The sequence below is a fragment of the Mauremys mutica genome, chromosome 23 (assembly GCF_020497125.1).
Source record: "Mauremys mutica isolate MM-2020 ecotype Southern chromosome 23, ASM2049712v1, whole genome shotgun sequence".
NCBI classification, from domain to species: domain Eukaryota; kingdom Metazoa; phylum Chordata; order Testudines; family Geoemydidae; genus Mauremys; species Mauremys mutica.
In genome coordinates this window covers 11,236,287-11,259,748 of record NC_059094.1, presented here as the reverse complement: position 1 = coordinate 11,259,748, position 23,462 = coordinate 11,236,287, and the positions used below count along the sequence as shown (strand labels likewise).

At 64.3% G+C, this 23,462-nt stretch overlaps 1 protein-coding gene across 2 annotated transcripts; it reads left to right on the top strand.

Moving 5' to 3' along the window:
- The first annotated feature begins 270 nt into the window (after positions 1-270).
- SYTL1 (synaptotagmin like 1) lies at positions 271-23,165 on the top strand. 2 transcript variants are annotated; one of them, XM_044997692.1, is made up of 15 exons: positions 271-331; positions 9,637-10,079; positions 11,976-12,124; positions 12,783-12,888; positions 13,539-13,587; positions 15,043-15,088; positions 15,731-15,816; positions 17,552-17,671; positions 18,155-18,321; positions 19,501-19,603; positions 20,058-20,219; positions 20,535-20,613; positions 21,169-21,268; positions 21,678-21,883; positions 22,828-23,165. In XM_044997692.1, the coding sequence occupies exons 2-15, from the start codon at positions 9,952-9,954 to the stop codon at positions 22,965-22,967; spliced, it is 1,641 nt and encodes a 546-aa protein (XP_044853627.1). In that variant the 5' UTR covers positions 271-331; positions 9,637-9,951; the 3' UTR covers positions 22,968-23,165. The 2 variants fall into 2 exon arrangements, with proteins under 2 accessions (XP_044853627.1, XP_044853626.1); XM_044997691.1 differs by lacking the exon at positions 271-331 and adding an exon at positions 3,293-3,435.
- The last annotated feature ends 297 nt before the right edge of the window (positions 23,166-23,462 follow it).

Below are 23,462 nucleotides of genomic sequence, written 5' to 3'. Positions count from 1 at the left end.
ATTTAGTAATAACCGATACTTACAAATACAAACCAACGCATAACGACCGGCAAACGTAGAAGCTCTGTTTGAAACACGTGAGCTGAGAGAGAGGCTTCGAGGTGATCAGGCTCGGTTACGGGGGTACACAGGATACACAGGATTCGTTTTTCTTTCTCCTCTCCCTGCCTGCACATGGCAGGCAGGCCTATAAAGTACCAACTATGACATCATAGAAGTGTCATAGGGGACGGGGCCCAAAACCTGTTTGTGTTCGTTTCTGATTGGCACAAGCAAAGTTTACACCAAGTAGGGGAGCAGGTGCCTTAAAGTCTGGCTTCGCCCCCAAAAGGTGAGGAAATGCATATTGTCTTAGAATGCGTTCAACACTGAATGACAAAAGAAGAGGCCAGGGCAATACCGGTATGGGCAAGTTTTACAGGATGCAGACAGGAACTCATCTCAACAGAACTAAGCTCTAGATGTCGTCCAGGGGGTGGGGAGCACATGGGCCTCCATGGCCCAGCTCTGTGCCTTGCCATAGGGCAGCAGTGCCCCCCTGGCACCCTCACCCCAAGCCCCGGGGCATTTTCCAGCTGTGCTGGGCGTCTGGATGCCATTAGTCCCTAGGAGCAGACTGGCCAGCTCCAATACGAAGCTGCTGGGAGGGACCGTCAGTTGCTTCCTTCTTCCCCAGTGATCTCCGCGTAAAGAGAACGACTCGCCCAGATCCCGTGAGCGTCTGCTTTGGGGGAACCGCCCGCTCTCACCTACATGCCGGCACTGCCTCCACCTCTGCTGCCAGCGCGGAGGTGGCAGTGCCAGGAGAATTCTGCACAGCTCCCCCATGGCTCTGACACAGCCGGATCCCCTTGGCCTTTCTTTTAAAGGCCGGGAGTGGGGAGGGATATGCTTCCTGTGACCCCCCCTTGTGGCCTCGGATGACTGGAGCCCAGTGCCAGAGTGGCGAGGCCTTTCCTAGGCGGGTTGGGTGGGTTTGTGCCCACTGCTTTGTGCCCCCGCAGCCTGGCCTAGTGGCAGAAAGCGACCCGGGGCCGGGGAGAGGCAGGTACCCAGGGGGAGGATGGAGGATCTGAGCAGGCCCTAGTCCGTGTCCCGCAGCCCTGTGTGGAGTGGGGAGCTGCCTGGGAGACTGGTCCTTGTCCCTCAGGTCTGGTGGAAGCCAGCAGGAGGCGGTTAATGGCTCCCTTAGAGAGGCCAGGCCCAATTAACGCAGGGGCTTTAGGGGCTGCAGCCCAGAGCATCGGGCTAAGGGGGGCCCCACAACAGGACCACCAACAGGGGGAGCAAAGGGGACAATAGCCCAGGGGCCCTGGCCGGCAGCGCAGCAGGGCTAAGGCAGGCTTCCTGCCTGCCCTTGCTCCGCGCCGCTCCTGGAAGCGGCGTGAACGTCCCTGGGGGCAGAGGGGTCTCCACATGCTGTCCCTGCCCTGAGCGTCGACTCCGCAGCTCCCATTGGCCAGGAACTGCGGCCAATGGGAGCTGCGGGGACAGTGCCCGTGAGCAGCGGCACACTGCAGAGACCTCCTCTGACCCCCCTCCTAGGAGCCGCTGCCAGAGGGTGTGCCAGTCGGTTTCAGGAGCCACCCAAGGTAAGGGCTGATCCCCCGACCCCCTTCTGCACCTCCTCCCCCAGCCGCAGCCTAGAGTCTGCACCCCCTCCCGCACCCAAACTCCCACCCAGAGTCTGAACCCCCTCCCGCACCCAAACTCCCTCCCAGAGTCTGCACCCCCTCCCGCACCCAAACTCCCACCCAGAGCCTGCACCCAAACTCCCACCCAGAGCCTGAACCCCTCCCACACCCAAACTCCCTCCCAGAGTCTGAACCCCCCAGCCAACCCAAACTCCCACCCAGAGCTCGCACCCCCTCCCGCACCCAAACTCCCTCCCAGAGCCTGAACCCCCTCCCGCACCCAAACTCCCTCCCAGAGTCTGAACCCCCTCCCGCACCCAAACTCCCACCCAGAGCTCACACCCCCTCATGTACCCAAACTCCCTCCCAAAGCCCACACCCCCTCCCGCACCCAAACTCCCACCCAGAGCTCGCACCCCCTCATGTACCCAAACTCCCTCCCAAAGCCCACACCCCCTCCCGCACCCAAACTCCCACCCAGAGCTTGCACCCAAACTCCCTCCCAGAGCCTGAACCCCCCAGCCAACCCAAACTCCCTCCCAGAGCCTGATCCCCTCCCGCACCCAAACTCCCTCCCACAGTCTGAACCCCCTCATGTACCCAAACTCCCTCCGAGAGCCCACACCCCTCCCGCACCCAACCTCTCACCCAGAGCCTGAACCCCCTCATGTACCCAAACTCCCTCCCAGAGCCTGCACCCCCTTGGACAGGGGACCCACAAAATCTAATAGCCCGGGGTCCGCAGGAGAGTTAATCCGGCCCTGGAGAGAGGTGCTGACCGCTGGGGTCAGGGATGCTGGCGCCTGCCCCCTGCCATGGGGCCGGGGTACTCGCCTTCAGAACAGGGGGACTGGAGCCACGGGGAGACTGGAGCCACAGGGAGACTGGAGCCACGGTCTTCAGTTTTGCGGCTCTCATAGGGCCCCAAAGCCACTTGCCGAGGGTGGGCAGAACTCTCCTCCTGAACCCCTCGACCACGGTCAGCCCGGCACCCCGGGGTGCGCCGAGGGGACGAAGGACCTGGCCGCAGACCCCCTATAGCCGGAGGGGGAGAGAGCGGCGGGCCAGGGGCACCGTGGCCTCCTGAGGGGACTCCCGCGAGCGACGCTCCAGCGGGCACAGCTCATGGGACGGAGCTGAGGCTGCTCATAGATCCCCCCCCGCCCCATGCTGGGATGGCAAAGGCCTCCCTGGGGGGGGTGGTCAGCTGTGCCCTACCCGGGGGCAGAGGAGCAGCGAGGGCGCAGGCTCAGCTCGGTTTATCCCCGCCAGCCCTGGGGCTGCTGGGTTACTCCTTCCCCCGGCTTCAGGCCCAGCCAGCTATCGGGTGCGCCCCCAGGGGCCTGGCCTGGAGGGGAGGGATGGGGGGGTGTCTGTATGGTGCTGGCACCCAGGGCCCCCCGTCCGGATCAGGCCCCCTTGTGCTGGCTGCTGTGCAGAGGCGGCCATGACCCTGCCCTGGTCCAGCCCGGTCTCTCTGGGTCGGGGGGTGCCGGGTGCCCGGCGGGGCTCGGGCAGTGCCACCCCCCTGTGTCCCCAGTCCGGTCCGGCGGGCGGCTCTCGCTCCAGGCCCTAGTTTCCTCTCGGCTCTGTGGGTAGGTGTTTCCTCCCCTCTGCGGTTGACTCAGCCTTAGGTCTCCTGCTGAGGCTGCTGCTGAGTAGCTTTGCAAACACAGCAGGGGTGGGGGTGACGGAAGAGAGAAAACTTCTGCTCCTCCAGAGGAGGCTCAGGGCCCCTGGAGAGGCGCCTGCAAGGACCTCGCTCACCTGGTCCCTCCAGCATAGGCGCCCACCTGGACAGGTAACGCCGCCTCCTGCGCTCTCCACCCGTGGCCAAGCTTGGAGGGGTTTGGGGTGGCGTAAGGAGCCTGATCCTCCAGGGGTACGATGCAGCCACCCCTGCAGGCCTTGCACCTCCCCCCTTCCCTGCAGAGGGGGACCCCCCTGGTCCCCGTGGGGTGGCTGGTCGGGATGGGGAGGCAGTGCTTTGAGTTGACCTCCCGGTGCCAGCTGGTTCCTCTCCTGGGTCCTGTTTAGACACGAATGCCTGGCTGGTCTCTTGGGAAATCTGTGGGGTGTGTGTGTAGGGGGGGGGGCTGGCTCCAGGGGCGGCCCCGCTGCTCTGCAACATGGCAGGGGTTCCCACCCCATCTTCCTCCTTCCTGCCTGGAGCACTGGAGCCCCAGCCCCTGGTCTCGTCAGCAGGAGGTGTGACGCTCTCCCAGGCGAAGGGGCTGGGGTATAGTTGGGGGGTGCGGATCCATAGTCACGGGGGGTTGGGAGCGCTCAGCTTACTGGGCCCAAAGGCTCCCTTCTGGGGGGACTGGATTTGTGCAGGAGTCGGCGTAGCTGCCATCTGTTGGTGCTGTCCTCTGGCTGGGATCGGAAACCTTGTCCCACTCTGGCTCTGGCGAGTGGTCAGGGTGGAAAACAAAGACCCAGAGCACTGGAAGGAAAGCAGGGATTTGCCTATCTCCGTGCACCTAGTGATGGTATGTGCTGTGAAACAGCTGCCGCGTTTCACCCCCGAGGTGGCTGCATTGCAGTGCTGATGCACAGACAGCACCTGGTGTAGGGCCCAGAGTGGTTCGAGCCTGGGAAGCACTTTGGGTGCGGTTTGTGTTTCAGCTCGTGGTGCAGCGCTCGGGAGGGATGGGAGCGGGTTTGCATGGCGCTGGGGGGGGCGTGTGCTGGGTTTGCCTAGGGTGTCTGTGCGTGGCGACGGGGCCGAGGGCCTGGGTGTCCGTGTGTGCTGCTGGAGAGCCGGCGCTCCCTGGTTCAGCCAGTTTTATTTGGGGCACTAGACGGAGCCGCTTTCATAAACAAACAGGGCTGGCTTCCCCCACCCCCAGACCCGCTGTGTGTGTGTGTGCCGCCCACCGGTGTCCCAGCCGGGCACGGCAGCAGAACCGCAGCGAGCGCATCTCTAGCGGGACGCTCAGACCTCAGCCTCTATTTTGATTCCTGGTGCGGCGGGCAACCTGTCCAGAGGAGAGACGCGTGGGCTTCGTTTGCAGCAGGCAGTAAACAGGATGCTGCCTGTGGTGGAGCCCGGCCTGCAACCCACGGAGCCAGAGAGCAGCGTGGAATTAACAGGACAGCAGGAACCTCCTCCAGAAGGTGCTCCCGGTGCCCTGGGCCTCCCCAGCTCTGGCCCCAACTGCTTCATTCGCTGCTGAAATGCAGCCACCTCTGGGGTGGGGGAGCAGGGCTCAGCCAAGCACGCTGGCCCACGCCTCCCCATCCTCTTGAGATGTGCCATGAAATCGCGGACAGCCAGAGAGTGCAGGCAAGGCCTTGGTTCGTTCAGTCTCTTCCCAGAGACCCCAACTTCTCTGTCTGGGCCGGGCTGAGCCATCCCCGTGGGCATCGTGTCCAGCAGTGGGCTGGGCCAGGAGTCAGCCACTCTTCTCCTCCGCAGTCGCCTTTGCTTTCACCCGTCCCAGCGCGTCTGACGTGCCAGGATCCTTATGCAGGGGGGACCCACCCTCTCCCCTGACTTCTGTCTCGGCGCCAGTGGGGCGGCAGCTCCCTGGGGCTCCACATAACCCAGACTCCTTCGGGCCCGGGGCATCCGCCGGCGGGGAGGAGGGGCGGGGCGAGGGGCAGCGGAAGGGGATGGGGAGCGGGTGCTTGTGCATCTGGGGCGAGGGGGTGTGCGAGGGGAGGCCAGGGGCTGCGTGCTGTGAGCAGGGCCCGTGTGTGTCGAGGGGATGATGGGCCCCTGTTCTGTGGGGGGCTCCATGGACCATTCCCCGGGGGAGCAGCCCAGTCCCGAGGCCGGGGGAGACCTGTGTAGAGCTGAGGGGAGACTCCCCGCTGGGAGAGGCCCATGGAGCCCAGGGCCCCAGCCCTCCCGGGGGCAGCACGGGCACGAGGTCCCTACGCTGTGCTCGGAGACGGGGCAGTGACGGGTTGTGGCTTGAGGTCTCCAAACTCTGCTGCTTCAAAGCTGAGGCTCTGGCGAGAGCAAGGCACATACCCCCCCCACACACCAGGGCTGGCAGGGACTCCCGAGGGCAGCTCCTGGCTAGCCCCGGAGGGCAGGGGCGCATGGCAGGGGAATCAAAGCCAGGTCTTGCTGGGGGGACATGACCCTCTGAGAGGGAGGCCTCAGGTCCGGCCCTGGGGGACCCCCGGCCTGGCAGCGGGGCTGGAGGGGGTGTTGAGCCCCTCCCCTGCCCCACCGCTGGAGGGAGGGTGGAGCTGGCACGCCCGCTTCCCGGTGCCATCCTGCCCGGGCCTGCAGGGGGTGGGGCTGGCAGGCTGGGACCTGCTGCTGGCTTCCTGCTTTCCTGGTCCACCCCCACGCAAGCAGTGTGGGGCGCAGGGGGGCAGGGAGAGCGCTGGCCGTGGGTCGCATGGACCCGCCGGCGAGGCTGGGGCTGCCCAGTGGTCCCTGCTCCCCACCCCCGTGTGGGCCACACACAGCCCCTGGGGGAAATGCCAGCTCCCCAGTCCTGCCCCCTCCAGGTGAACCAGCCCAGGCTGCACCTCCCTGCCTGGCACTGGGCCCTGTGCTGCTCTCCTGGGACGGTGGAAGGCAAATCCCGCACTGGATTCCCGGTCTGGCCTGGATTCCAGCCCTGCTCCTCCCCACCGACGGGCTCAGTGCCCAGCCCCCGGAGGCCAGAGGAGGGGGAGCAGCCCTTGCCCAGAGTAAGTTGTCGGGGACTCGCTGTGGAGCTGGCACTGGCGCATTTCAGTGCCCGGGCGGTACCACGGGCCACCCGTCCCTGGCCTCTCTGCGTGACAAAGGTTGCTCCTTTGACTCTGCAAATGTTTTCCTTCTGGGAGGGGTGCTGCATTGGTCCCAATCTCCCTCCCCCGCTGGCTGGCTTGTTAAATCCCGGCCTGCTCGGGACCGGGGATGGCACAGAGCCCAGTCTGACTGGCGCAACCGCCCAGTGTGGGCATTGCCAGCCTGCCATGTGCCTCATGCTGCCTGCCCACAACTGGCCTCCCCCTCCACTCTGGGTTCCAGCCTTACCCTGCCTGTGCCGGTGCAGCCAGCCGGGGCTCGCTGCCCCCAACCCTAGGCGCCAGGGGCGCTGATTGGCAGCTCTGGGCAGCATCCCATCAGCCAGCTGGAGTCCTCGGAGCAAGCCAGCCCTCTGATTGGCCCCCGGGCCGGCTCCCCTAAGCCCTGCTTAGCTCTGCCCCACTAGCTGCCAGGGCCCATTCTCTGCCCCTCGATTAGCTGGTTTTCTCTGGGGGCTGCAGCGCCAAGCTGCTCCCAGCACAGCTAATCCACCCTCACGGCGATCCCCGTGGGCCCAGAGAGGCGAAGGGTCACACAGCAAGTGGGGGATGGAGCTGGGCAAAGAACCCGGGGGTGTCCGGCTCCTAGCCCCATGCTCAGTCCGCTAGGCCATGCGGGGTGAGCAGAGGACGGGCCGCTGGCCAGGGCAAACTCGGAGCCTGGTTCTCTTGCAGCCCTTTTCCTGCCCCAGTGTGATGTGCAATCTCGTTTCCTCATCGCTCCGCTCCATGGCACCCAGCAGACTGGGCGATGCCCCTTCTCCCCGCCAGGCTGCTTCTGTTGCAACCACCCTCTGTCCTGTCATGTCAGGCTCTTTCTCAATGCAAATTGCAGGGACAGGTCTGTGCCGCTCGCAGGCTGTGTGGCAAGAGCCAAGCGCATCTGCAGCCCAGGAGATAGCGTGTCTCTGCCTGCTAGGCCAGAGAAGGGCTTGGCTCTTGGCGCTCTGTGTGAGATGAGTTTGGGCGGTCTCAGGCCCTGCTGGCTAGTTGGCCACATCCCAGAAACCACCATTGCACCTGGCACTGACTAGCTCCGACATGGGCGGTCTTGGCAGAGGGCCATGGGGACTGAATGCCCCTCTGGCCCCCCAAGGGGGAAGCCCCAGCCCTATCGTGCGCCCTTGAAAAGTGTCTCTCCCTGGTGTCATGCCGCTGCGCTGCAATGCAACCGGGAACGCACCAGCCCTTAAAGATACAGCGAGACACTTTAATGCTCCAGGAAAGGTTCCCCTTCCAAATGCCCCCCTGGAAAAACCCGGGGATGACTGGCACTCTCCGGGCCATCACCCCGCAGGGCGCAGCCCTGACATGGGCAGAGCTGGCTCTGAGCAAACACCCTGGGCAAACACAGTCAGCTGGCTGCGAGGGGGACTGGCTCCTGACTGGTGAGTCGGCTGGCCCAGAGGCAGGGACGGGGGTCCTTTGAGGCGTCTGGCTTGTGGATTTAGTGGGGACCCAGGAGCTCGGATCTCGCACCTCTGTGGCTGGCCAGGGCTCCAGGGAACCACTCTTAGGTGCCCAGCTTGGGCTGATTCTTGGTTTTACCGTTTGAGCCACATAAAACCCATGGACAAGCTGGGGCGACTCCTACTGACAAGGGTGGGAATTGCAGCCCCTTCCTCCAGGCCGGAGTCCAGCCCGGTGTCCGTCAGTGCCATGTTGAATCCTCTCTCTTGCGAATGTCCGGAGAGAGCTGCGAGAGACCCGCGCTGCGGGGACCCAGTGAGTGACCCAGGAGATCTAGGTTCTGTTCTTGGCTCTGCCACTCCTGCTCTGGGGCAAACGGTTGCCCCGTTCTGTGCCTCAGTTTCCCCCCTCTGCAATAAGACCCACCGCCGGCGAGGCTCTCCCAACCAATGGCTGAAGTGCATTGAGATCTTAGCCTGGAAGGGGGCGGAGAAATTCCAAATGTTTTATTATCATTCCTCCCTGCTGATCTGACTTTGTGGCTACCCTCGTCCTAGCCGCAGATGGCTGGACAGTCCATCCCCCCTGGGGGACCAGGGGCTGCCAAGCTCTTGCTTTGCCAGACTCCGAAATAGCTGGGAGCCGGCGCCTCGATCCCATTCCCGACAGCGCCTCTTGCTGGAAGAGGCAGGGGCTGGAATGGTGGCGCTTTCCGCCTTGCGGCCAATTCGCCTGCCCCGTTGCCTCCTGCTGGGCGCCAGAGGAGCTGGACGGTTACGCCAATCCCGGATGTCTCGCTGGGGCGTTTGCTGCAGGCCGTTGAAGCCAGGCAGTTGAAGTTGCTGGTTTGCTGAAGCAAGCCCTGTGTGGGTGGGTGGGGTGGAGGCGGGGAGGCGTTGCATCAGGCAGGAAGGACTCTGTTTGCTGCTGTGAGATCTGCCCTGGCGGTGACGGTTAAGAAGCTAACAGAGGCTCTTCCATCCCCCGGAGGGGGACATCTGCCTGGAGGGGGTCAGAGGCCAGGCTGGAAGTGCCCTGCATGTGCAGGGTGAGCCTGGCAAAGGGCAGGGCGGACCTGGCTTCGACTGACCACACCGTGCCCAGCGAGCCCTTGCGAGGGGAGTCCCCAGTGTCTGTGGGCTGAGCCCAGCTAGGGTGACCGGACAGCAAGTGTGAAAAATCGGGACGGGGGTGGGGGGGTAATAGGAGCCTATATAAGAAAAAGACCCAAAAATCGGGACTGTCCCTATGAAATTGGGCCATCTGGCCACCCTAATCCTAGCGCTGGCGCTGCCTGGGCACCTCGTGCCTCGCTTTCCCGGCTAGCGGGGAGTTCTGCGGGGGGGGGGGTGTCACTGATTGGCATAGCCTGGCATGCTGCCACGAGACCATCAAGGGCTCCTGCGTTGTTATTGACCCGCTGCCAGCGGCGGGTCCTGGAGACTCATTTAGTGGACGGGAGATGGGGGCTGTGTGCTGGGGCGGGGGCCAGGGAGAAGCTGCAGCCGAGCAGTGGCTGGGGGCAGGGACCCCAGGGTCTGTGCCTGAGCTGGAGGCCGCAGTCACACCCTGCAGCTCCGGCCCAGCCAAAGGAGGACGGCGTTAGCTGGCTGTGGGAGTTAGCACGGGCACACCCCAGCCACGGGTGCATGGGAGGCGAGACGCGGGCTGAGCGTGTCTGACGGCTGGGTTTGCCCGCTTCTGCCCCCCAGGGCCCTCAGAAGCCGAGCCCCGTTCGGGAGGTGGTGGCCGGGCTCTTTCCTTCCCCGCACGCTCCTGCATCAAGGGGGGATCTGGGCTTGTCCTCAGCTCTTCTGGCTTGTCTCCGCAGGCGGTCGAGATGGAGCGTGACCTGCTGGCGGGCCCACGGAGCGGGGCGGACCGGAGCTGAGGGCTGCTGCCTGCTTCCCCGCCCCTGCGCTGGGCGCCCCGTGCTACCTTTGGGCCCTGGCAGAGTGGCAGAATGGCTCTAGCGGACGGCTGCCCGTCATCGCCCTGGTTCTGCGGCGGGCAGTGACGGGGTGAAGGCGCCTGGGACAGAGGGACCTCGGGGCTGGTTCCTGGACTCGCTGTGTGTCCCCGCCGGGGAAGCGCTGCTCTGCCCTGGGCAGTACCAGTCTGCTCCCTGGCCACAGCCGGCCTCACCATGGCCCAGGACATAGACACCGACGCACTGCTGGACCTGAGCTTCTTGACGGAGGAAGAGCAGGAGGCTATCGTGGAGGTGCTGAGCAGGGACTCGCGGCTCAGGGTGCTGGAGGAGGGACGCATCAGGTGAGCCCAGGAGATGCTGTCGGGTGCACGCCTGGGGCAGGCCCCCAGTGGGAGGCTTTCATTCCGCTTTGAGCAGCTTATTTCTTTGTAGCTTACACTGGTCCCCGGTTGACTTACGCTCGAGCCGAGCCAGCGGGAAGCCGAGCGGCCACCCAGCCGTTGAGCCGGGTGGGTTAGCGCTAGGTCCTCACAGCGGAAAGATGGGTTTGTACAGAGACATAAGCCTGCTTGTGTCCCCGAGGCCCCAACGCACCGGGGCTCTTTACCCTCAAATAATAATACCTGGCGCTGTCAGCAGCAGAGCTGAAAGCCATTTACAAAGGACATCAGCGTCGTTATCCCCCTTTGTAGAGATGGGGAAACCGAGGCACAGAGAGGGGCCGTGACTTGCTCTTTCAAAAGACACCTTGTTCCCGTCGATGGCCGCAGCCCTAGTGTAGACAAGGTTTGGCTAGCTTGAGGTTTTATCCTGCTGCCCATCACCTTGGTGTCTGAGCACCTAAAATCAATGGCATAGAAGTCCCTAGTGGATTTCATAGCGACTCTGGCTCTCCTCTCGCTACAGGGTAAAAATTCCGCTGGCGGGAGGATCGTTAGTTTGTTTTTTTAAGATTAATTTTCTGGGAGGGTTTTGTTTTGCTGTTTGGTGGTAGAGTTTGGGGTGCGGGGGGGGTGTCAGCCATGGGGTGCAGAGCAATCAGTGTCATGGAGGGTCAGCATTGGCGTTTGGGGTACAGGGGCATCAGCACTGGGGTGCAGGGGATCTGCATTGGTGTTTGGAGCCCAGGGGGTTGCCAGTGTTGGGGTACAGAGAGATCAGCGTTGGGGTTTGGGGTACAGGGGGATAAGCATTGGAGTATAGGGGGATTAGCTTTGGGCTGCAGGGGTGTCAGTGTCAGGGTTTAGGGCAGAGAGGGGATCAGTGTTTGGGTGTCGGTGGATCCGTGTTGGGGTACAGGGGATCTGTGTTGGGGTGCAGGGGATCAGCATTGGGGTTTGGGGTACAGGAGGTGCCAGCATTGGGGCACAGGGGGATCAGCTTTGGGCTGCGGGGGTGTCAGGGTTTAGGGCAGAGAGGGGATCAGCACTGGGGTGCAGAGGGATCAGCATTTGGGTTTAGTATACAGGGAGATCAGCACTGGGGTGCAGGGGATCAGCATTGGGGTTTGGGATACAGGAGGTGCCAGCATTGGGGTGCAGGGGATCAGCTTTGGGCTGCAGGGGTGTCAGTGTCAGGGTTTGGGGTACAGGAGGTGCCAGCATTGGGGTGCAGGGGGATCAGCTTTGGGCTGCGGGGGTGTCAGTGTCAGGGTTTAGATCAGAGAAGGGATCAGCATTGGGGTGCAGGGGGGTCAGCATTTGGGTTTGGTGTACAGGGGGATCAGCACTGGGATACAGGGGATCAGCATTGGGGTTTGGGGCACAGGGGTGCCAGCAGTGGGGCGCAGGGGATAAGCTTTGGGGTACAGGGTTTAGAAGCGGGTGCCAGTGCTGGGCGTCATTCTTACCTTGGAAAGGCTTTTGCGAAGCAGAAAGTTTTCCTTTGCCGTGTTTCTTAAAGCTGCTCAGACTCTGTTGCCTCATCCCCTGTGGAAGTTTGCTCCACTCACCTACGGGGCATGGCCAGGTTGGACCTTGGGGGAGAGCCTGCCTGGGGCTGGCCGTGGGCAGCTAATGTGTTTGTAGAGGGGTTCAGCCCTTGCTGAGCCTGAGCACGTCTCCTGGCCAACGGGCGGGTAGAACAGACAGTAGGGGGGAAATGGAAGCCCAGCTGTTTATCTGAAACGGGCGGGACACCAGCAGTGGACTGTGGTTGCTCGTCCCTCCCTGGTGCTGTGATGGGCCGAGTATGTTTCCGGGAAGTGGCTCCAACATTTCCCCTCTCCTCGCCTCCAGCAAATTGCGCGAGTCCGTTTCTGATCCCAACCAGCTGAAGATCCTGACCGGGGACTGGTTCTGCGATGTCCGCTCCAAGCGGCACCGGCACAATCACTTTGGTTCTGATCTCGTCCGGGCCTCCATCCGCAGGAAGAAGAAACCCAAAGGTAAGAGCTGGGACAGGGTCTGGCCGCTGGGACCGGTGACCTAGCTGGGATCTCAGGGGCGTTTCTGCTGGGTGACCGATGGAGGAGAGGGACCCAGCACTAAACGCTGCCTAAGCAGGTGCATGCTGGACACATCCTCAGGGAGCTTCGCTGCAGTCTAGGGTGACCAGACAGCAAGTGTGAAAAATCAGGATGGGGGTGGAGGGTGATAGGAGCCTATATAAGAAAAAGACCCCAAAATCAGGACTGTCCCTATAAAGTTGGGACATCTGGTCACCCTACTGCAATCCCATCATGTGTTGCACCTGCCTTGCTGCAATTCTGAAAACGGGGGAGGCCCTGCCCTCCCAGATCAAAGAAAGGCTTCTGCATCTGGCCTATGGTGAGCTGCCTGGCCCGAAATCCCAGGGTCAGCCGCCCCATGTGTGTCCTGACTCTCACAGCTGCATCCTGCTGGGTGCCCGCCTGCTGTAGTGTGGCGCTGTCGCCATCTAGTGACTGCAGCTTGCAGAGAGGCTGGCGTAGGACCCAGCTTTGTCCCATGGGGACGTCGTGCCCTAGACACCCCAATTTCAGCGGGGAAGCCGATGCCGGGACAGGACAGGGAGCGGGAGAGGTTACTTCAGTCCCTTTAGATTTCCATGATCCCTGTGAGCAGGTGAGTGGGATCCGAAGCGCAGTGCCCACGTGGGGGACCTGGAGGTGATCAGCGAGCCAGCATCCGAGGAGGAGGGCACGTTTGAGGTGCCGGATGGTGAGGGCAGGTGAGAAGCTTTTTGGCTTAGAGACCCAAAGTGGAGAGGAGGAGCTGTGGGTGTGTGTGGGGGTGTGGGTGTGTGTGGGGTGTGTGTGCGTGTGCACGCCTCTTTCCAGTCGTGCGAAGGGAAGGAGTGTGCATTTGTGGGTGTCAGTTTCCTGGTGCCACACACCCTTTAGCTGTGTGCGTGATGAGCGCAGCGTGCGGGAACGGCTGCAGGCGGTGACTCAGGCTCCGGGGAGAGGCGTGTGGAAGGGGCTCATTACTGGGACATAGGGAGGGGTTTGGGGGTGAAGGAGAATCTCCACTGGCTGGCTGGGAGCAGGGTTAAGTGGGGGCCTGCGGCTGCTTGCATCCTCCCTGGCTGTAAAGCTGGCTCTTTCCTTCCATGGGGGACGGGACAGGGAGAAATGGATGGGGCCAGCAGCTGGGCTGATGCGGGAAAGAAGCCGAAACGGAGGGGGAGATGAATGAGAGGGAAGCCAGCGAATGGGGGCGGGGAGAGACGGATGGACAGCCCCAGCCAGAGGGGCCCCCCCTTTGGAAGAAGGGTCTATGAAGAGCAGGGCGGTGCACACGCTCCGTGGGGCAGGAAGCCAGACGTCCTCGTAGCCTGGAGACTTGTCCAGAAAGACTCATCGTTTTCTCCTCTCGCAGGCTTCCCGGAGAGGCTGCACATCAGCTGCCCCAGCCCATGGAGACTCAGGTCAGTTGGGCGCCAGGGGATGGACACTTGGTGATTCCCTGGTCCGTTCATTCCCTCTGGGGCACCTGGCACTGGCCACTGTCGGCAGACAGGACACTGGGCTAGATGGACCCTTGGTCTGACCCAGTAGGGCCCTTCTTATGGGTCTGGTGACGTGGGCGAGTCAGAGGTGTCGTCACAGGAATTCCCGCCCCCCTCCTGGTTCAGACCCGGCCTTGTCCAATAGGCGCTCACCAGCAGGGTGGCAGCCCGGGGCCGCGTCTGGGCCTTCGGTCTGTGTTAAACGCCGAGGTGCTGACGTTGGGGCTGCCTGGTTCCAGTGCAAGAGGCTGGGAAATGCAGGAGCCAGGCTGCCTGCGTGCCGGGCGGCGGGGAAGTGACGTACGAAGCTGCCCACTGAACCGGACAGGCGGGCTCAGAAACGGCTACAGGCGTCCAAGCCGCTGGAGTTGCATTTCCTTGGTTCCTCTCCCACCGCCCCCAAAGGCAGTGAGTGGGGAAAGCCGTTGAGCTGATCCAGTGGAGGGATTCCAGTGCTCTTCATAGCTCATCAGCTAGAGCTCGGTCCCAGGACGCACCATTAATTCTTCCAGTCAGGGGGTGACCCCGAAGGGTTAATAGTGGAGCTGGGCTCAGATGCGGATCCGGATCGGAGCTTTCCCAGGGTTTGGGGACTCCGGGTTGGGTCCCTCTGTGGCCAGTGCAATGGGTCAGTGTATTTACTGTGATGAAACTCGCGACATTTGGAATAGCACTAAACTTCCAACGAACAGCCTTTAAAGCCGCGGTCCCCAAACTGTGGGGTGTGGAGGAATGTTTGGGGGGGGCCCAGGCCAACCCCCAAGGGGGGCGGGGATGGAGCGCTACCAAACCACGCTCCGGGCCCGGCCACGGCTCTGTTCCTGGCCCCAGCCTGGGCCCCAGACCCTGGCCCGGCCACGGCTCTGTTCCTGGCCCCAGACCCGACCCCAGCTGCGGCCCCAGCCTCAGCCCCCTTACCCCTGTCCGCGCCCCCTCCCCCGGCCCCCAAGCTACGGCCCCACTCCTGGCTCTGGCTCTCGGGTGTGTGTACGTGGACAAGGATAAGGGGGGGTGCGGCGCGACCGTGAAAAGTTTGGGGACCACTGCTTGGAAGAGTGTAAACTCCACCTCCAGAGCAAACCTTCCTCAGCCTGCAGCTTTCTATTTACAAAGCAGCTGTTTTAAATATACAAATTATGTTGAAAGTGGTGTGTGTGTGTGTGTGTGTGTGTGTGTGTGTGTGTGTGTTGCTTTTTTGCTACTGTCATTGTTACTTGGTGAATTTCCTAGTTCTGCGACATCACAGTCTGAAGATCTGGGATAGTAATGAATGTGATTTGCATATGCAGATCAGCCCGGTTAGAATGTATTTCCCCAAAGAGCCCGTCCCAGTGGAGCTGGGCTGTCTCTTTACCAGCTCTCTTGTCTCTGTAGGAGAACACAAGCCAGGCTAGCAAGCAGGAGCCCGAGGACAAGGCAGGTAAATGTCCCTGCGGCCTGTGCGGTTGGCTGGGGAAATGGATGCTGTCGGGTCCCCGTGCAGTGTGGACGGGGGGGCGAAGGTCAGAGGACCCTGTACCTGCTTAACAAGGGCTCGGCCCCTCTTCTGGATCCCATCCCCCCCCCGCCAACCCCACTCACGCGTCTGTTCCTCTCGCTGACTTCACCGTTCTAAGCCCAGCATTGAGGGCTGAGTCTCTGGAAGGAAACCCCACATGCAGGCTGCGTGCCCCGGGATATCCCGACCTCGTGCCCCCCCCCACCATGTGCGGGCTGTGTGCCTCGGGGTATCCCGGCCCAGCTCCCCTCCCACGTGCAGGCTGCAGGCCCCAGAGTATCCTGGCCTGGCTCCCACCCCCGCGTGCAGGCTGCGTGCCCTGGGGTATCCCAGCCCCACGTCCCGCCCCCCGCGTGCAGGCTGCGTGCCGTATCCTGGCCTGGTGCCCCCCTTCCCCCGCATGTGGGCTGCTTGCCCCAGGGTTTCCCGGCCTGGTGCCCCCACCCCCTGCCCCCCGTGTGGGCTGCGTGCCCCGGGTTATGCCGGCCCCAGGCTGCGTGCCCCGGGGTATTCTGACCTCGTGTCCCGCAGACCAGCCCGAATGCCTCCTCTTTGTTACCGCAGAGACCACCAACCCGTTCTACCCGCTGAACGCAGAGGAAGCAGAGCCGGATACTGATCCGTCCCCAGACAGCCTGGTCACAGAACAGGTAGGAAGGTGCTCGGGGCTGGCCCTGGGCCTTTTACATTCTAGACAAAGCCCAGTACAGAAATCCTCACGCCCAATCCCTGCTCCCCACCCCCACCCGCGTCACTTACTGGCTGGGTCCCTCGTGGCTGGGGTCTCCCCCAATAGTCTCCCCATCACATAACTGCAGCAGTGAAAAAATCCAGGTGTCCTACAACTACCGTACTGGGGGGGCGGGATGCTGCATCGATCCCCGTGCAGGGGTGCGTGTGACACTTTTCAGGGCTACCTGAGATGTCAGAGGTGAATCTCCACCACCTGCTTATAGCCAGAGGGAGCCCTGGCTGTGCTCCACACTGGGCTCGCCCTGTGCTGTGCGGGCTGGCAATTTATCCCCCCGCGCCCTTGTCTTCTGCACAGCCACGGTGTACCCCGATCCGCGGCCTCCGGGGAAGCCGTGCACCCCAGTTCCCAGCTTTCACTTCGTTCCGCGCTCTCCTTCGCACAAGGCACCTAGCCGTGTCTAGAGCCACAGGCGCCAACTTTGGTTGGCACCAGTGGGCCCTCGCGCCCCTGCCCCGACTCCGCCCCCTCCCTGCCCCATTGGGTGCCGGTGGGTGCTCGTGTCTCAGCCCCACCCCTCCCTGCCCCTATTGGTCCCCTCCCCAAATCCCCGCCCTGGACCCGCCTCCTCCCCCAAGCATGATGCGTTCCTCCTCCTGCCCCCTCGCTCCCAGCTTTGCCGCGCGAATCAGCTGTTTCGCGGTGGCAAGCGCTGGGAGGGAGGGGGGAGAAGCAGGACCTGGCGGCGCACTCAGGGGAGGAGGCGGAGGTGAGCTGGGGCAGGGGGGCAGGGCAGGGAGCTGCCGGTGGGTGCTAAGCACCCACCAATTTTTCCCCGTGAGTGCTCCAGTCCCGGAGCACCACGGAGTCGGCGCCCGTGTCTGATGTTTCTGAGAGCGTCAGCGTCAAAGACACGCAGGGCTCGGGGTTGAGAAGCACAAGGTTACAGGTAACACAAGGTAACACACAGGCTAGAGCTTGGACTTCATAGCCAGGTCCTGGCGTGGCCGATAAGGCGTTTCCGTGCAGCGCTCGGCCAGGCCTCGACGCCGGGAACCACCTTTCCTGAGTATCGAATGGCTCCTTGCTAACGGAGCCCAACACTGGCTCTTTCTTCGTCCCCCCTTGTCTCTTACCCTCGGGGTCCCCTGGTCAGAGACTGTTTTTGGGGGGGTTCTTTTGTCTCTGGAACGCCAGCACTTGGGCCAGACAGTCCGACACCGGCCGTTGTCAGGGCTGTCCATTGTTCTTGGTGTGGAGTGAGTTACCCTGGAGACCTCCCCCTTGGCTCAGGTGACAAGTTTCACTTCAGCTGCGGGGCCACCCGACCTCCCCCATGTGCCCCACCGCTCAGACCGGTTCCCCTACAAACACCGCGCACTAACCAGACCAGCCAGCTGGGCTTCGCCTGCGGCCGGGCCCCCGCCATGGGCCTCTCGGTGAAACAGGGAGAAGCTGGTTGGATACAGGGGTCATACACCTGCCTGGAGCTGTGTGCGCCCAGTCGGCCCCTGCTCGGCGTGCACATGGGCTGCCGAAACGTCCAGCATGGCGCAGCGTCGGCGGTGGGAGGCTGGACTGGCTGGGCCATTGCTGTGTCTTGGCCCTGGTCCCGTGAGGGTTGGGGCTGGTGGGGGCGAGGGGCGTGTTCGGCTGCCGTCTCACTCGGGGCCGGTTTGCTCTGTGTTTCCCAGAGTAACGAGGCCTTTCAGAACGGCCAGGAAGCCGGCGCCGGGTCACCCCCAAAGAGCAACAGCGCGGACCCCGTGAATAAACTGATGAGCTCCTCTGTATCCAGCCTCAGCTCGTCCACGGTATGGGCCAGGGGTGGGGACGAGGGCCAGGGGGTAGGCTGGGGGTGGAAGGCTGTTGGCAATTGGGGAGGAGGGTTGGCTGGAGAGCTGTTGTGGACCAGTCATTGGTTGGAGCAGGACAGATGAGTACTGGGCCGCTGTGTACTCTGAAGCCTACTGAGGTGTGTGCCAGGGCCTCTGCTGGGCCTTTTGATAGTCCCTTGGCCATGCAAGGGTCACTGCAGCTGGTAGGTCAGGAGTGGGCTCAGCTCTTGGCCCCCTCGGCTTCTGTGGCAGGGGGGTTTTAAGGCAGCGTCCCCATCAGGTGATTCAGGATTTTGCCATGTGTTTCAAGGGGCCGTTAATGTAGTCCCAGCTTGGGTGCCCCTCTGCGTCTCTCCACTCGCATTCCTCCTTCTCTGCCTGTGGGCGGGGGGGAGGCCTCCCTGCCCCTCCCATTCTGCCCCTCCTGCTCTGACCGCCCACCCCCGTCCCTGCCTGCAGCTGAGCGGCAGCATGATGAGCCTGTACAGCGACAGCGACGTGGGGAACGTGGAGGTGCGCGGCTGCATCCAGTTCGCCCTGCAGTACGAGGCCAAGAAGAAGGAGCTGCAGATCCGGGTCATCCAGTGCCGGGACCTGGCCGAGGCCAAGAAGCAGCGATCGGACCCGTGAGTGCCGTGGTGGGGAAGGGCCCTGGCCCCCCCCGGGCTCGGCCCGCCTGTCCCAGTGTTCCTGGGCTCAGATGGCCCTGCTAATGCCCAAACTGAGACCACGGTCACAGGGGCTTTCCGCCCCCCCACCCCACTGCAGCCAAACAGGGTGCCCTGGCCAGACAGCCCTGCCCCTGGGGGACCTCCCCCCATGCCCCCAACAGAGGAGCCACAGCTGGGGCCCACCCAGCTGGCCTTAGTCTGCGATCTCCCCGCAGGAGCAGGACTCCTGCCCCAGCCGCCCCTGCAGGCCTGGGGCCCTTGTCCCTCTTTGTTGCCTGCAGCCCCCCCACCCCCCAGGCACCGATCAGGGCTAGCTGCCCGCCCTGCCCCCAGAGCCCTTAACCCTCTCCTCACTCTGGCGCTTCCCCAGCCTGCTTCAGGCCTGAGCAGCCCAGCTGTGGGTGGGGCTCCGCCCACCTGCCCCACATGGCTTAGGGGCGTTGAGGCTACGGGAGCCCTGGGATCTAACAAGGTGCTGGCAGGCCAGTGACTCAGGGAGGGGGCAGCAGGCCCTGGGCTGCCTGTGGCGTGAGAGGTAACATCCCTCCTGCCCTAGCAGCTTGCGCTGGGCGCTGTTGAACAGCTGCCTGGCTACCGCCAAGAGGTGGCTGCATGTCAGTGCTGGGTGAAACCAGACCTGTAGCAAGCCATCGGCCCAGGCGGCTGCTAGCCAGCAGCAGACGCCCAGGCACCCTCCTTGCTGTGCTGGGCCAGAGAGCACGGGCCAGGCCCTAGTCTGGACACAGTTACACCGGTGTAGCGACCCCACAGAGCAGTGCCGCTAGCGCTGGCGAGAGGAGGGGTATGCAGCCCTGCTGTGGGGCACCGTTACACGCCTGTACCTGCGTCCACATGAGGGGCTGCCCCAGGGTAACTGTATTGGTGGCAAGGAGCCAGCCCCTAACTGGCAGAGCTACACTGGGATGGAACCGGCACACACCGCCCCGGGTCAGCGTCCGCCCCCCCCCCCCGCCCCAGGTGCCCTGGGTCAGCGTCCGCCCCCCCGCCGCCCGCCCCAGGAGCCCCGGGTCAGCGTCCGCCCGCCCCCGCCCCAGGTGCCCTGGGTCAGCGTCCGCCCCCCCCGCCCCAGGAGCCCTGGGTCAGCATCTGCCCCCCGTTACATCCCACCCCCAGGTATGTCAAGAGCTACCTCCTGCCGGACAAATCCAACCACAGCAAGCGCAAAACAGCTGTCAAAAAGCGGAGCTTGGACCCCATCTTCAACGAGACCCTCAAGGTACGTGGGGTGGGATGGGCGGGCGGGGACTGGGGCGGGGGCCCTGCCCCCAGGGGAAACCAGAGCGGCTTGGCCAGGAGCCGCTGGCCTCGCCATTCTTAGTGACGCTGGCTCTCTGGTTAAGGGACACTGGCGGGGGGGGGGGCAGTGTAGGGGGCAGGTGGGGCTCCGGGGAGGCTGGGGAAGGGGGAGGAGGTTGCTCTTAGGAAGGGGTCGGGGTCTGGCACCCGGTAGCTGTTGAAGGCTTGGTCCTTTGGGCAGTGACACGTCCATGGGCTGAGCGCTGGCCTGGGAAGCAGGGGTGGGGGTACATTTCCCCCCCCCAGGGGAATCCACTCAGCACTGCGGGGGGCAGGGCGGGGGGTGCTGCAGCATAGGGCTGGGTTGCAGCTGAGCACGGCCCACCAGGCCCCGCTGTTCCCAGCATCGCCTCTCTCTCGCCGTCGCGCTGCAGTACAAGATTGAGCAGGCGGAGCTGCCGGGCCGGATCCTGAACCTGTCCGTCTGGCACCACGACGCCCTGGGGCGAAACCTCTTCATGGGGGAGGTCGAGGTCGAGCTCAGCGCCTGGGACTGGAGCAACACGGGCCCGGCGTGGTTCAACCTGCAGCCCAGGGTGAGGGCCGGCCGGCCGGCACCGGCGTCTCCTTTGCCCTGTTATCGCCACTACCCTCCCCCAGCCGCGGGCGGTGCCCTCCCTCCGGCCCAGGCATTCGCGTGTGACCTGCCGAGCGCCCAGCAGCTGCCAGCCCCCTGCAACCTTGCTGGGGCCCGAGCCGGAGGCGCTTTAATTAAGACACACACCCGCCCCCGGGCCCAGAGAACTGGCACCACCCCAGGTCTTTCCCTGTTGCACGTCCCCCTCCCCGCGTCTTGCAGCTCTCAGCCCAGGCCTCTCCTGCTAACGTTGCGTCTGCTCCTCCCCCCGCAGATGCGGGTCTTGCCCGACGTGCTCAGCAGCAGGGGGAAGCTGCTCGTCGCGCTCAAGTTTATCCCCGTGGGCACTGAAGGTGAGCCCGGGCCTGCCCCAGCTCTAGGGGCTCAGGGGTGGGCGCTGAGAACCCAGGGACGACTGGGGCCCTCGCTCCTATTTACTGGGCCTAGCCCCGTGCGGGAGCCGTGCGCACCCCCCCCCTTCCCCGCGCTGGGGAGTCCCAGCTCTGCACGGGCAGGCAGCCGGGGGCCCTGGCTGGAAAGGGACCGGCCCTGGGGCAGGGCAGATGCAGCCCCCAGGCGTCCCCCCACCCTCCAGGGGCGTGCACAGGAATAAACATGTGGTCACTTTTGGAGGGGCACTTTCTGTGCCACCCCCCGGGGATCTGCCCCCCCCTCCACCAGGGAGCTGCCTTCCCCCACCCCAGCTGGCAGAGCTGGATCTCTCCCCACAGTCCAAGGGCCAAAGTAGCTGGTTCTCCCCCCTCGGTGGAGCTCACTCTACTTGCCCTTACCCCAGAGGAGTTGTGTGTCCTCCCCCCCATTATAGGGGGGGCAATGCCCCTGCTTCCCCCCCCCCTTTGCACACATCCTTGCCCCCCTCCCTCACTGTGGCGTGGCCTCTCTTCCAGGGGCTGGGCTCCCTCCCACGGGGGAGCTGCACATCTGGGTGAAGGCAGCTCAGAGCCTCATGCCCATGCGGAGCGGCAGCGTGGACACCTTCGTTCAGTGGTAAGGGTGGGGGGCTGCAGGCAGCAGCTCTGGGCCCATGGTGGGGGGGCAGGGCTGGAGCCGAGGGAGACAGGCTGGAGGGATGGGGTGCCCGGTAGCCATGCCGCGCTGCCGTTGGGCTCAGGGTGGCAGAGCCCCGGCTCCCTGCTGCAGAGACTGTGGGACAGGAGTATGGGTCCTCCCCGCCCCCCACGCCTCTCCGCCCCCACTTCTCCCCTGGCCTCAGTAGTTCACAGGCCTGAGCAGCAGCGGAGCCGCTACCATCCCACCAACTCCAAGGCCCCTGGTGCGTTCTTCCTGCACCCCCACGCCCTGGGCGCTTGTGCAGGGGAACAACCCAGCAGCCCCCTCCTGCCCGGTCCCGGCCCTGTGCTCCCCCCTCAGGCTGCGCTTCCCCCCCCACCCCCAGCTACGTCCTGCCCGACGACAGCAAGACGAGCTGCCAGAAGACACGTGTGGTGAAGCGGAGCCTGAGCCCCCTCTTCAACCACACCATGGTGTACGACGGCTTCCAGGCCAAGGACCTGAGCGAGGCCTGCGCCGAGTTCACCGTCTGGGAGCACGAGACCTTCTCCAAGCAGCAGCTGGGCGGCATCCGGCTGAGCCTGGGCACAGGTGAGCGGGCACCCAGCTGGTGATGCCATGGGAGGCACATTCCTGGGCATGGAGCACCTGCAGGGCTGGTGGGTCCTGCGTGCCGGGAGGGGGGGGGGAGGGGGGTTGTGGGGCTGGTGGGTCCTGCGTGCCAGGGGAGGGAGGTACCTGGGGGGGGGGGCTGGTGGGTCCTGCGTGCCAGGGGAGGGGGGCTGTGGGGCTGGTGGGTCCTGGGTACCAGGGGAGGGATACACCTGGGGGGGCGGGGGCTGGTGGGTCCTGCGTGCCAGGGGAGGGATACACCTGGGGGGGCGGGGGCTGGTGGGTCCTGCGTGCCAGGGGAGGGATACACCTGGGGGGGCGGGGGCTGGTGGGTCCTGGGTGCCAGGGGAGGGATACACCTGGGGGGGCGGGGGCTGGTGGGTCCTGCGTGCCAGGGAGGGATACACCTGGGGGGGGGGTGCTGGTGGGTCCTGCGTGCCAGGGGAGGGAGGCACCTGCAGGGGGCCCGTGGAGGGGCAGGTTAGGCTGTACTGGCATGGGCACCTCTGCCCCATGGTGCACGTGTTACAGCTGGGGCGAGTGGCACCCCTCCCCCTGAGGCTATCCCAGAGTGACAGCCACTGCTGCTTCCCTATCCCCCTCCCAGCACTTCCATCACCTCGGGGATGTGCCTAGGCCGTGCCCACGCTCCCTGTTCCACTTGATTCCTCTGCTGGCAGCCGCTGTGGGCACACAAGGCCAGGCATGGTGCCGGGGTGGATGCTTGCGGCTGTATCTGCACCCAGGGCTTGGTCTGTACCTGACCCATGGAAGGGGGCTGGGGGGCTGATACAGGGAGGATGTGGGGAGGCTGTGCCCTGGTGCCCTAGGGCAGGGACAGCTGGAGGGGGGGCTGTGTGGGAGAGACCCCCGCCCCCCCACAGGGGCCCAGCCGCTGACAGTGCCGCTTTGTCGTCACGCAGGAAGCAGCTACGGGCTGCCGGTGGCGTGGATGGACTCCACGGAGGAGGAGCGGCAGGTCTGGGAGAGCCTGATAGCCGAGCCCCGCCAGTGGGTAGAAGCGCTGCTGCCCCTGCGGACGAACCTCACCCCCCGGACTTAGCCCCCCGCGCCAGCGCTGGCTCTGAACGCCTGGCCCGGCCCCTGCTTCAGGGGGCCTGGGAGCCCAGCTGCCCCACGGCTGGGCCTGGACAGATTGGCTAGAGCGGAACCGAGCAGCCAGGGCTTTCCTTGTGTGACTGTACAGAAAATAAACCCCGCTGCAGGCCCACGGGCCTGGGCGAGCCGCCGGCCTGGGGGAGATCTGTGCTCGCCTGGCTGGTGCTTGCGGCTGTTGCTGCTGGTGTGAGCGGGCCGGGAGGGGCTCCCTGCCACCTTCTCCCCCACCCCCAGCGCAGGGCAAGAGGGGGGTAGGGGGCTGCTGGATGGTGGGGAGCAGGATTCAGACAGCCGGGGGGGGGTGCTGCCTCCTTGGAGACGGCGAGGGATGCCAGCCTAGGCTGAGATGGGACAGGACTCCAAGCAGCGGCTAGGCCCACAGCCTGCCCCACCACCATCCAGGGTGGGAGGAACCTGGCTTCATTTTCCCTTCGCAGAC

Bases quoted from the DNA above. Each gene is read 5' to 3' on its own strand.
- SYTL1 (XM_044997692.1), top strand. From the start codon at position 9,952: ATGGCCCAGGACATAGACACCGACGCACTGCTGGACCTGAGCTTCTTG. The intron at 15,089-15,730 runs GTAAATGTCCCT...TTGTTACCGCAG, and splicing joins GGAGCCCGAGGACAAGGCAG to AGACCACCAACCCGTTCTAC. The intron at 21,269-21,677 runs GTAAGGGTGGGG...CCCCACCCCCAG, and splicing joins GTGGACACCTTCGTTCAGTG to CTACGTCCTGCCCGACGACA.